Below are 13,003 nucleotides of genomic sequence, written 5' to 3'. Positions count from 1 at the left end.
AAGGATGAACCAGTTGTGGAGGTCTACAATTTTTTTCCCAAGGTCTTGGCTGATTTCTTTTGATTTTCCCATGATGTCAAGCAAAGAGGCACTGAGTTTGAAGGTAGGCCTTGAAATACATCCACAGGTACACCCCCAATTGACTCAAATTATGTCAATTAGCCTATCAAAAGCTTCTAAAGCCATGACATAATTTTCTGGAATTTTCCAAGCTAAGGCACAGTCAGCTTAGTGTATGTAAACTTCTGACTTCAACTGTACATATTTTTCTTTTATTCAGATTTTTCAGGTGGAGTGGCAGCATCCTCAGCGCCCCTACTTCCCATGGCTATGCTTTGGGTTACCTTCACCAATTCCACAGCACTTAACTACGTTTTCTCCCACCCTGAAACCACAAATGAATCAGACAAAAGGAAAGGGTCCACTTTTTCCAAAACTGTCACTACCGTCACAGACTCATCTTTATCCTGACGGTGCAAGCCTCGGGCTCCAAGAACTTTACCACACCTACCACCTCTGATACTTCGCCCTCATTTACTTCCATTTCTCCTCATCTCTTCGATCCAGTGTACAGCTCACTCTGTTTACACTTTCTAACATTCTTCTTCAACAAACCATCTCCCTTTTTTCCTCAATTTTTAACCTATTCAAGCTCACCCTCTTCCTCCCTCTTCCTCTCTTCAACCTCCTCTGCCTCTCTTTTCCCCTCCATTCCTCTTCCGTAATCCAAGTACACGTCTCATGATAATACAGCACTTCTCCTCAGGGGCGCCACTTTGGTTTTAGAGGTAGGGGGTTCTCCCCCAGAATATGTTTGGGTATCTAAAGCTAATTTTCAGAAATTTTACACATTCCAATATGGCATCTCTATTTAGAACAAAAAGTAAGCAAAAATGCCCACAGTCATCAAGCTAGGTAAAATATAATTATGAAATGTGTTTAAGTGATTCAGAAGACTGAACAAGATCAAACGTAATTCAATAATACATATTGTGTTGCACCTTTAACCAATAGCCTAACAAATGAAGAACTCTTGAAAAAATACAAAGACTTTTGATTGTCTTTCGTAAAACGTCCTCTATATCAAATTTCAGCCAGACCGACCAGCCAGCCTGAGCCGCCTGCACGCCGACCCCCACCAGTCTAGTCAATAACTGAATTCTCTCCAAACACAATTTCCTTCCCAGTTCACACCTTCAATTTGTTTTATTCCCAAGGGAAAGATTTTGAAAAAACAAAAACAAAAAACTCTACACCTCATACATTAACACACAGAAACAACAAATCCTCCATATAATTAATCTCATAGGACTAATAGTACTGTAGAGCTCTTTTTACTTGTACACAATATAGCTCGGTAGCCCCGTCCTGACCCTAGGGGTCCACCACCCTGCAGTGCCCCAACCCAACACATCCCACTGAGCTAGGATCTTAGTGAACATTCATTATTAGTTACGGGTGTGTTAGGCTGTTAATTGGTTACACAGTTTCTTCAAATAACAGTCTCCAGTATCAACATTTCCAAGCAAACAAAAACAGGGAGAAGGGAGACATGCTGAGATAAAATAACATACTCTCTGCCAGAATTCAGCCAGCCTTCACAAGACCATAATATACAGTATGTACATATGTCCCGTTTTGTGTTTTACACCTCCGACAGAGGAATTACATTTCTCAGTGCTTGATAATCAGTTTCACTGGCATATATGTTCTATGGATGGTCTTAAACTGCAGTAATTTATGTCTGAGATGATATGAATATGACTGGGCATTCTAACATATCTGTATTCATTCATCACCATCAATAGCTTCCAGGTCCAGGTCTTCCTCACATTTTTGTTTTACATGTTTTGTGTCATCGGGAAAAGCCTCTATCAACCCTTGATAAAGTTTTGAAATCAACTTTGGAAGTTTGTCAGACTGCCTTAAAACAACATCTGTCTTGTCTAGTGTTTACTGCACAGAGAGAACAAAGTATTGTATCTCCAAGAATTCACCTCACCTCCATCACAGACTGGTCTTCCCTGGCTGCCTGACCCTGTTGAGACCCCTGTCACCATCTGATCCCCCTACGGTCAGACAAACGACTTTGATATTAAACATTTTTTGTTGTCTGACAGATTATTTGGAATCGGTCTTCTTTCTGCTTTGTATGCGTTAACCTTGTGAAGTCTCTCCCAATCTGTCTGCTGGGATTTCCTGTTTGGTACTCTGCTTGTTGCAGGAGGCCAGTGGACAGAGCTGGGAGGATCGTCAGCTGATGTGGCGCACCTGGGCAGGCTTGGCCTGCAGGCTATAAAGGGTGGCCACATCAGCCAACACTCTCTCTCTTCCCTGACTGGCAGGCTGGCTTCCATCTCCTTTAGTTTTTTTGGTCTGTTTCCACAACACCCACACACTGCACACACTACTGATCATACAGACATCCACTGCTTATGTTACATTTTTGTATTTATTATTTAGTTTAATAAATGTATACATTTTTACCTTGAGGTCATGTGTGGTCTCCCTTTGTGAGCCAGGTTGTTGTGAGCCACGTCGTAACACTGTGGGGGCTCGTCCAATTGGAGACTTTGGTTATATGGGAGTATGTTACTTGTAAATTTGGCTAATTTAATTGGGTTGGCATTTGGTTTGGACCCTGTTTTGTGTAGGGGTAGTAATTGGGGCCAAATTGGGTTCAGCTGTGTTACTGTAGTTCTTAGAATGCAATGTGGTACATTGTTTGGCAGTCTTTGTTAAACAAAGTTTGGGCATGTCACTGATTTGTCTCAGGATTTTCCTTGATTGTGTAAGCTTTAGGGGTTTTGGTGGATGCTGGAAGGGAAGCAGCTCTTGTCCCCAGTGTTTGTCTACAAAGCCATTTTTTTCTATTTCCATTGGTGTTTTAGGTGCTGGTACATGTTACATTGCTTTGGTAAGGATGTCTACTTCAGTTGGTAGGAACCACATATCACCTTGTAGGTTTCAGGAACTGATCTCCTTTTAAGATCAAGTCATTTTGTTTTCTCCCTAGTGTGGTGGATACTGCAGGTAGGGTCAATTTGTGATACATTGCCTTGGGAGCACTTCCTTGGCTTCAGATCAGTCACTGTATTTTCTGTTGCCTTTCTGATGGAACCAGTGCATAAATACCCCTTGGCGATATCTGCACGAAGACTATGGTTGCAATTATATGGTCAGTTAGGTTTATTAGTTAGAATAGGGCTGGGGCAGTACCATTTTTGTCTTGGTTGCCCTTCACATTATCAGTGTACACTATAAACCAACACTAGTTATGTTGTCTTTTGTCTCAGTCTAAATTGGTTATTTTATTTGCATTTATCATGGCTAGTAAATTGATTGCCCGTCTGAAGCACTTTTGGAGCAGTGCACTAAAGAGCAGATAGCACAGACTGCTGAGCACTGCAATATTGGATCATAAGCAATTGAAAGACATTATGAAGACTAGTCTAAAAGCCAAGAATTCAGTACCAGTGTGATGCAACTTTATATTAGTGAGCAAAAGGTGAACTCCTAGTGTGGCAGCAGTTCTCAGATGAGTGTCTTGATCTGTAAAAGTTTTTTTTAATGGATCCTGGTAGTCATACTAAAACTGCCCTTAAGGAGTACGCCTCTCCTCGCCAAAAGTTTAAAGCTGAGAGCAGATCAATGTTCTAACGTTGATCGTGCCGTACGAGATAGAAATGATTTGAACAGAGTTTGTAACTTCTGTCAAGGTAAGGGACATTGGAAAAATGAATATCCTGTCCTCAAAGCAAAAAATTCTGGTGGCAACTCAAAAGTACAGTTTTCTGGCCTAGCTATGTCACTTAATCCAAGTACTATATCTCAGCTTCAGAAGCATGCAGAACCTTCTGGAAAAGCCAGGGCTTCTCACTGTGCTGCATACATTTCTGAGGATGCCATCTCCCTGGTAGGACGTGATGAGAGGATGCATGTCAAAATCTTGAGACACATGCTCTGTCGAATAATTTGTTTCTGAATCTGTATTGCCGTTCAGCTGCAGGTGATTCTATACTAATTTGTGGGATGGGGTTTCCTGTGCATACATTGCAACTTGACTCAGATCCTGTGAAAGGAAAGGTTGGTGTCCCCTCCTCTACCAGTTGATGGTATTGAGCTTAGTCTGGGTAACCAGCTAGCTGGTGTACAGGTCTGGGCTGGGGTGCGTGGTTATACAGCAAACCCCTGTTATCCCTGCTCCTGAGTTAGAGAACTCTCCGGACAGTCCAGTTATCTATCCAGCTTGTCAGCAACTGAACAAAATTCTATGTCTGTTATAGATCCGCTTGACTCGCCTTTGCCTCAGCTTCTCGTGGTGATTTGGAGAAGGAACATCAGGATGACCCCTCTTTGAAGGAGCTATTTAAGTTTTCCCAGCTGATAGGATGGAAAGCTCTGCACAAGGTTACTCGATTCAGAACAGTATGCTAGCTAGCAGGTCGGTGCTTCATGGGGAACACTTTGTAGGTGATCCCACCATGCAGATTGTAGTGCCCTCTAAGTTTAGCCAGACAATGCTTCAAATCTCCCATGATCATGTTGCTGGACATTTGGGATTTAGGAATATAACTGTATTTTGCATTACTTTTCTAAGGTTTAAACGTGACATCTCTGCTTACGTTAAAACATGTCACACATGCTAGTTGACTGGTAAGCCAAATTAGTCAATTAAACTTGCTGCTCTGTATCCTATTCCTGCCATTGGTCAGCCTTTTGAACATTTGGTCATTAACTGTTGGTCCTTTGCCCAGCTCTAAGTCTGGCAGTAGCTATTTGCTTAGTGATGTGTCTTGCAACCAGGTACCCTGCTGCTTATCTGCTACTCACTAACTACCAAGTCTGTTGTGAAGGCTTTATCTCAGTTCATCTCTGTATTTGGTATTCATTCAGTGACAAAGGCTCTAATTTTACTTCACACATGCTTGCACAAGTGCTACAGCGCTTTGTGTCAAGTGTAACAGTCCTCTGCCTATCATGCACAGTCTCAGGGTGCATTAGAATGTTTTCATCAAACCCTGAAGTTTCTCCTGTGCATACCATACAGAACTAGATCGTGATTGGGAAGGTTTGCCATGGTTACTGTTGGCAGTTAGAGAAGTTGTCCAGGAGAGAATAAGATTTAGTCTGACTGATCTGTTTTTTGGAAATTCAGTGTGACCCTCTGGCTGTGTTGCAGGACAGGTGGGGAACAGAGCCACCACTAAATGTATTCTTCTGTCAGTGGTTTAGACTGGTAATATACTGTTCTCTGCTGGTGAAATGGCAAAAGAGAAAATAAAGTGCACAAGTAAAGATAAAGCATATTTATGACTGTTGATCTGAACGTAGACAATTTAGCCCTGGTTTCCAGGTTTTAGCTCTTACCTATTGTAGGTTATCCTTTTCAGGTGAAGTTTACTGGTCCTTCCATGGTGGTGCGCAAAGTGTTTGAACAGAACTGATTGCAACTCCTAAGCGCAGGAAGGCCACCCAACTTTTTCATGTGAATTTGGATTGTTGAAACCTTAGTACTCTTGTGCATCGACTCCTGTTAAGTCAGGTGATTATTTAACTTAGTTCTGCTCTTTCTGCATTCTCAGTACGTTGTATGAGGAGAGTTCAGCTCCTGATGCTGTTTTGCAAGGCCGTTTGAGACGTTCAGGTTGGGGAATTTGCATGCTCTGCGGCATTTGGATGATGGTAAACATACGGAGTTGGTTGAACACATTGAAAGTTATCCTGCGCCATTTTCTGATACGCCCTCTCGTACTCATCTCATTGACCATGATGTTGGAGATGCTCAACCAATAAGGCATCGCTTCTACCATGTTTCTCCTGACAAGCGCAAGTACTTGACTTCTGAGTTTAAGTGCATGATGGGTAACAATATTACTGAACATTCTTCTCGTTCCAGTTGGGCTTCACCTTGTCTGTTAGTCAAGATGCCTGCATCTTTTAGGCCATGCAGAGTATCGTGAAGTTAACATTCCAAAGCCTGATTCCTTTCCTCTTCCTTGTATTGAGGATTGTGTTGATCAAGTGGGTTCTGCACAATTTGTGAGCAAGTTCGATGTTCTAAAAGGGTACAGTCAGGTCCCCTAGTTTCTGAGAGCAAGGGAGATATATGCTTTCATCACAACCTCTGGACTGTGTTCTTTTACACAGTTTTGCCTTTTGGTTGCGTAATGCACCTGCAATATTTCAGGGCCTCATGAACCGTGTCTCTGGTCTGGACAGATGTGGGATGTATTTGGATAATGTGGTCATTTTATAGTGACAACTGGTCTCTGCGTGTCCAACGTATACAAGCGCTGTTTGATCGTTAATCTGGCCAAATGTGAGTTTGCACTTATCTGGGCATAGTGGTCTGTCAGAATATGGTTCGCCCAGTGCATGCCAAAGTGGAAGCTGTTGAGCAGTGTCCCATCCCATGACTATGAAGGAGCTTATGCATTTTCTCGATTATGGTTGGTTATTAGGGATAGGCGTCCCATCAACGGGGCAGTTGTAAATCATGCAGCACCGTGTGTCACGATCGCAGATTTTAGAGAAACAACAAATGTAGGTACATATAAGTGTCTTATATCGGCTGAAAGCTTGAATTCTTAAATATAACTGCACTGTCCAATTTACAGTAGCTATTACTGAGAAAAAATGTCATGCTATTGTTTGAGAGTTCCTAACAAACCACTTTTTTTCACCGTGATAGGTTTGATAAATTCACCTCTGAAATCTTGCTCTAATTTATCATAATTTTTCATATCCTGAAAAGGTCCATATAGCATGCACGATCGATTTTGTATTTCCACGCCTTCATTTTGCAAAGAAAGGAATCTGTGAAAATCTAACCCTAAATGTTTCAACCAGTCAAATCATGTTTGTGTTTATTCCTCAGAGATCCTAGAACGTAACCAGACTTCACTATATCATTAGGAGTGTAGTATATCCTATAGGACACCAAATTTGGTCAGAGAGCAAAGCCTTTTATGGCACGCCGATGATGCGGGCGGTCTAAACTTAACTAACTTTGTCAAAAAAGCACCAATCGGTGTCAAACAAAGCTAGCTTGATAGCTAATGAGCTGTGCTTTACGGGAGTAAAGGAAACCCTATATCTGTTGCAAAATGTTGCTGCTAACCTTGTGCGACAGCAAGCCTTTTCCTTTTGGACAAAAATTATAAGAATATGGATAGTTATGAAAATTGGGTGTTTTGCAAATGTTGAACTTATAATATGGCTACTAATACTGGAAAAGCTAAATCAAAGTCCAAGTATACAGATTTGACGATATTCTTGCAGAAAAATGTAACGTAAATGTCTCCTTCATGATTTGCCTAAATGTACCTGGGTGACTTCACACTAAATGTAATGTAGTTTGCTCATACTTCAAGTTATCTGCCTGAAACTTTGCACATACACGGATGCCATCTTGTGGACACCATCAGAATTACAACCAGAGTGATGGCTAGATTTGGGACCGTTCTGTTGCATTTCAAAGATTGTGGTAGAAAAATGATTTTTTTAAATTTTCTTCTACCAGATCTATTGTGTGATATTCTCCTACATTCAATTTACATTTCCAAAAACTTCAATGTTTCCTTTCAAATGGTACCAAGAATATCCTTGCTTCAGGGCCTGAGCTACAGGCAGTTAATTTGGGTATGTCATTTTAGGCAAAAATTGGGAAAAAAAAGGGGACTATCCTTATTAAGGCTTAGGTGCAGTATATTTGGTTGGACAGATGTCAAGTTGCATTTTTGAGAATGAAGACACTTGTGTTCTGCCCCAGTGCTTGTTGCCACTGGTTTGAATGATCTGTTCATACTCAAAAGTACTACTCACTACCTACTCATTCAAGGATTTTTATTTTTACCATTTTCAACATTGTAGAATAATAGTAAAGACCAACTATATGAAATAACACATATGGAATCATGTAGTGACCAAAAAAGTGTTAAACAAATTAGCTTTGCGCACACTTGCGAAGTGTGCAAAGCTGTCAAGGCAAAGGGTGGCTACTTTGAAGAATGTAAAATATATTTTGCTTTAACACTTTTGGTTACCACATGATTCCCTATCTGTTATTTCATGGTTTTGATTTCTCCGCTATTATACAATGTAGAAAATAGTACAAATAAAGAAACCCTTGAATGAGTAGGTGTCAACTTTGGACTGGTACTGTATATTAGCCTTATAGTGGTCCTGCTAAACACCCAATCAAGACAAATCGGACAGTCTAGGATAGGCAATCACTATAAATATTTTAGTTCATCTATTTTATTGCAGTTCTTAGGTGGGTGACCACGTGTCGAATGTCTAGCTTCCTTGAAGCGCCCAGTCAACCACATGACGGAGCTATATGTAGCGTCAGAGTGGAAAAGAAACAGGTACATTCCAAGTCCCTCGCTTATTGTCTGCGCGAGTCGGTTCGGCATAATACCTCACATAGATACGTGTATTACTCTAGAGGTTTTATTTAGTCGAATTCCGACTAGGAGGTCGACAGAGAGACCGCTTGGTCGGTTGTGTTGCAGAATCAGACTTCAACTGGGTTTCTGGTCAGTATGTCATTTATTTACATTATTTTGGGCCTACGGGCCTACCTAGAGCCTCTGTGTCGTGTATATACAAGAACACATCGGTAGCGTTTCTAAAGGGGTGTCTTGGTTCTGCATAGTGCAATTTGTGCGTTAATTACCACGTTAATGTGCGGCCTATGCGTCTGTGGGCTCAATAGCATGCGGCACGAATGAACATGTGGATAAGTTAAGCTAACGGTGGTGATTTGAGTGGTTGAGAACAACAATGTAGTTAGCTAGTTGCAATGCTGATTGTTAGTCTTATTTTCGCCATCGTCGAGGTTGAGAAGAACGGAATCTCATCGACAACTTCGATAAAGCTAACGTTAGCTGGATGTCCCCTAAAAAATGACATAGCATCTTAGCATCTAAATGTTAGTCAATGTTTTCGAAACAATTATATTTCTTGAAATACCTGATGTTGACTAACTAATGGTTTTAGTTACATAAACTCCATGAATATTATTTAACGTCAGCTAGCCTAGTTAAGCCAAAGACACCAATAGCTAGTTAGCGCGCTAACGTCAGCTAAATAAAAACATGTTGAGAATATATCCGTATTGATGTTGCATCGTTCGCTAGTAGACACCATTAAAACATGCTAAGTTAGCTAGCAAGCTACCTAGTAGTTATTTTTAGTTGACGTTAGCTAGCTAACTTCCCAGCAAATGTGGGACAAACGTAATTTTCCTGGTCTCAATTAGTTAACGAACTCCCATTTCATCGGACAGCATTTGCATATACGCGTTATCTAACGTTACCCAATTAAAGTGAATTAGTTAACGTTAGCTGTCCAATTAGCTAACTTGGTTACAACCAAATTGTTTAAAATTAGTTAAGGTTAGCTAGTTAACCATCACTTTGGATGGGTCGTTACCACAACCAAAGTCATAAACCCTGTCTATTTCCACAAGTTCACTAATGAAAAATAGGGCTGGGAATTGCCAGGGATCTCATGATACGATATTCTCAGATTCTTAAGTGCTACTACGATTTAATTGAACATTTTATTTAACATTCATATTTACAATGACGGCCTACCAAAAGGCCTCATCCTGGGATGGGATTAAAAATAAAATATATAAAAAAAATATAAATATAGGATAAAACACATCACGAGACACTACATAAAGCGAGACCTAAAGTCAACAACATAGCAAGGCAGCAACACATGACGATATGGTAGCAGCACAAAACATGGTACAAACATTATTGGGCACAGACAACAGCACAAAGGGCAAGAAGGTAGAGACAATACATCACACAAAGCAGCCACGGAACTGTCCAGTAAGTGTCGATGATTGAGTCTTTGAATAAAGAGATGTGGGATAAAACTGTCCAGTTGAAGTGTTTGTTGCAGCTTGTTCCAGTCGCTAGCTGCAGCAAACTGAAGAGGAGCGACTCAGGAATGTGTGCTTTGGGGACCTTTTAACAGAATGTGACTGGCAGAACGGGTGTTGTATGTAGAGGATGAGGGCTGTAGTAGGTGTCTCAAATAGGGGTGAGTGAGGCCTCTGAGGGTTTCTAGAAATGAGCATCAACCGTGTGTCTGTCTTGCGATAGGTATAAAGAGATGACCAGCTTCCAGAGGAGTATAGAGTGCAGTGATTGTGTCCTATAAGGAGCATTGGTGGCAAATCTTATGGCTGAATGGTAAAGAACGTCTGTCTGCCTGAGAGCACCCTTACCTGCCAATCTATAAATTGTCTCTGTAATCTAGCGTCGGTAGGACGGTCATTTGAATCAGGGTTAGTTTGGCAGTTGGGGTGAAAGAGGAACAATTACGATAGAGGAAACCAAGTATAGATTTAACTTTAGCCTGCAGCTTTGATATGTGCTAAGAGAAGGACAGTGTACCATCTAGCAATACTCCCAAGTACTTGTATGAGGTGACTACCTCATGTTTTGATATGCCACACCTGTCAGGTGGATGGATTATTTTGGCAAAGAAGAAATGCTCTCTAACAAATTTGTGCACAACATTTGAGAGAAATACACTTCTTGTGCATAGAAAACATTTCTGGGATATTTTATTTCAGCTCATGAAACATTGGACCAATACTGTACAGGTTGCATTTTTATATTTTTGAACAGTATTTTTATGGCTATTTAATGTTCCAAACAGATTGCTCACCATATGCAGCAGAGGGTCAAGAGAGCCATGAGAATGAGTTCTGAACTGTCATGAAAACAAATTGGCTTCCTATTTAAAAGGATGGTGGACAAGCAATGAAGGAAAAATAGAGGTTTTTGGTACAGGAAACTTGTGCAATTTTTTTTTTTGTGATATTACAAAAATGAGACGAGAGAGAGAGAGATATATTTATATATATTTCATTCAAATAGTATCCCGATATACAGTGGGGCAAAAAAGTATTTAGTCAGCCACCAATTGTGCAAGTTCTCCCACTTAAAAAGATGAGAGGCCTGTAATTTTTATTATAGGTACACTTCAACTATGACAGACAAAATGAGAGAAAATCCAGAAAATCACATTGTAGGATTTATAATAATGAATTTATTTGCAAATTATGGTGGAAAATAAGTATTTGGTCAAAAACAAAAGTTTATCAATACTTTGTTATATACCTATATACCCTTTGTTGGCAATGACAGAGACTAAATACTTTTTTGCCCCACTGGACAGTATTTACTGTGAGTTTGTCAACCCGTTTGGGGGGGGGGGGACATAAAGTTGTTCCTGGGAGAAGTACAGGCAGGGTGCGCATTACCCTGTGCCTGGTTACCCTAAGAGTTAGGCCTACATTATATTCCTGTGTTTATGCAAGTTTTTTGGGACATACAGTTCATCAATATGCTGATTAGTTAAAATATTTACTTTTGGAATCTAGCTAATGATTAGCCCAATAGGGTAAATGTTGCCCCATGCTTCAGCCTAATTATTTATAGCCACCTTGCTGCATCATTTGGACTACATGTGATAATGTTTATTGCTAATAGCATACCTGATAGTATAAGCTATATGCATGGTCCTGTATATTAAGAATTTTACCCATCTTATTGTAGAAATCATGTTTCATTCATTTAGGTTGTGGAATGTCCTTTTAAAGTCACCAGAACTGAGCTTCTTAGTCTGGGAGGACCCTGGACCCCTTCTATTTGCCACAGAACCTCACTCTCCCATTTTTCTTTCGCAGGTGTTATTCCTTTGTAAATACTGTAAACTATGACCCCAGTGGGCGGAAACCGAGCCCGCGGCAGCTGGGAGCAGCAGACGCAGACAGGCCAGACGCAGACAGGCCAGACACAGCACAAGCAGAGGCCTCAGGTTGGTACCCGGCCCTCGACCCTGCTGCCCACACAGGATGTCATGCACTTAGTCATCTCACACACTGACCCAACAGCTAGTTTTCATGGTGAAACACATTGGAAGTGGTTCTGGATGATTTTTACATTGGTGTGTGTCCCACATGACACCTTATTTCCTAAAGTGCACTACTTTTGACCAGAGCCCTATGGCCAAAAGTAGGGCCAAGACAAAACCAGTATCGCGATACGCATTAGTATCATGGCAAGGAATCACAACACAAAGCAGATTGATCTTCTTAAGGAAAACAGCCCTAAAGTTTGAAACAAACATGTTGTCATCCAAACTATAGCACACAATATTTTACATACAGCAGGTTTTTAAAAGACCGAAGAGACTGGTCTGCTTCGTGTCTTCATTTTTGCCATGCAAAAAGCATTGCAATTACAGCCCTAGTCAAAATCAGTGCACCATTTTAAGGAATAGGGTGCCATTTTGGGGAGCACACACTGACCCAATAGCAGATGCTTTAGTTTTCATGGTGCAATGCCTTAGTTGGAAGTAGTACTCAGTGTTTTCCACAGGTATCTGGAGTAGCCAGCCAAATAAAAAAAGTAACCAGCCAGGCCTCCCCTGAGCAAAAACATTTTTTGCCGCCTGACCCATATTTTGGTGGCCTCTGGTACATTCTAATGCCTTGGTTCCAGCTGAAATACACAGCAAAATGATTGAGTACTTTATCAAATTTACCTCCCAGATTAAGACATTTTGTGATATTTTATTTAACCTTTATTTAACTAGGCAAGTCAGTTAAAGAAAAACTAACAGGTCTGTGAGAGCCGGAATTCTTACTTGGTTGGTAGGTGATCAAATACTAATGTCATGCAATAAAATGCAAATTAATTACTTAAAGATCATACAATGTGATTTTCTGGATTTTTGTTTTAGATTCCGTCTCTCACAGTTGAAGTGTACCTATGATAAAAATTACAGACCTCTACATGCTTTGTAAGTAGGAAACACTGCCGATTTTGCATGTTATCAAATACTTGTTCTCCCCACTGTGTGTATACATACATACAGTGCCTTGTGAAAGTATTCGGCCCCCTTGAACTTTGCGACCTTTTGCCACATTTCAGGCTTCAAACATAAATTGGGCATGCAAAATTAT

At 40.6% G+C, this 13,003-nt stretch overlaps 1 protein-coding gene across 12 annotated transcripts in view; it reads left to right on the top strand.

The window, feature by feature from the left end:
* Nucleotides 1–2,355: 2,355 nt before the first annotated feature.
* The window catches only part of ubap2l (ubiquitin associated protein 2-like), a 93,693-nt gene continuing 83,045 nt past the window's right edge, over nt 2,356–13,003 (top strand). For 11 of the 12 annotated variants that reach the window (XM_021571575.2, XM_021571568.2, XM_021571574.2 and 8 more), the window contains exons 1-2: nt 8,305–8,543; nt 11,723–11,853. In XM_021571575.2, the coding sequence (XP_021427250.2) occupies nt 11,752–11,853 (102 nt within the window). In that variant the 5' untranslated portion in view covers nt 8,305–8,543; nt 11,723–11,751. Of the gene's footprint in view, nt 2,375–8,304; nt 8,544–11,722; nt 11,854–13,003 lie in introns of those variants that run through there. The other variant, XM_036952485.1, reaches the window with a different exon arrangement.

The sequence above is a fragment of the Oncorhynchus mykiss genome, chromosome 18 (genome assembly GCF_013265735.2).
Source record: "Oncorhynchus mykiss isolate Arlee chromosome 18, USDA_OmykA_1.1, whole genome shotgun sequence".
NCBI lineage: Eukaryota > Metazoa > Chordata > Actinopteri > Salmoniformes > Salmonidae > Oncorhynchus > Oncorhynchus mykiss.
This window is presented reverse-complemented; position numbering and strand designations above follow the sequence as displayed.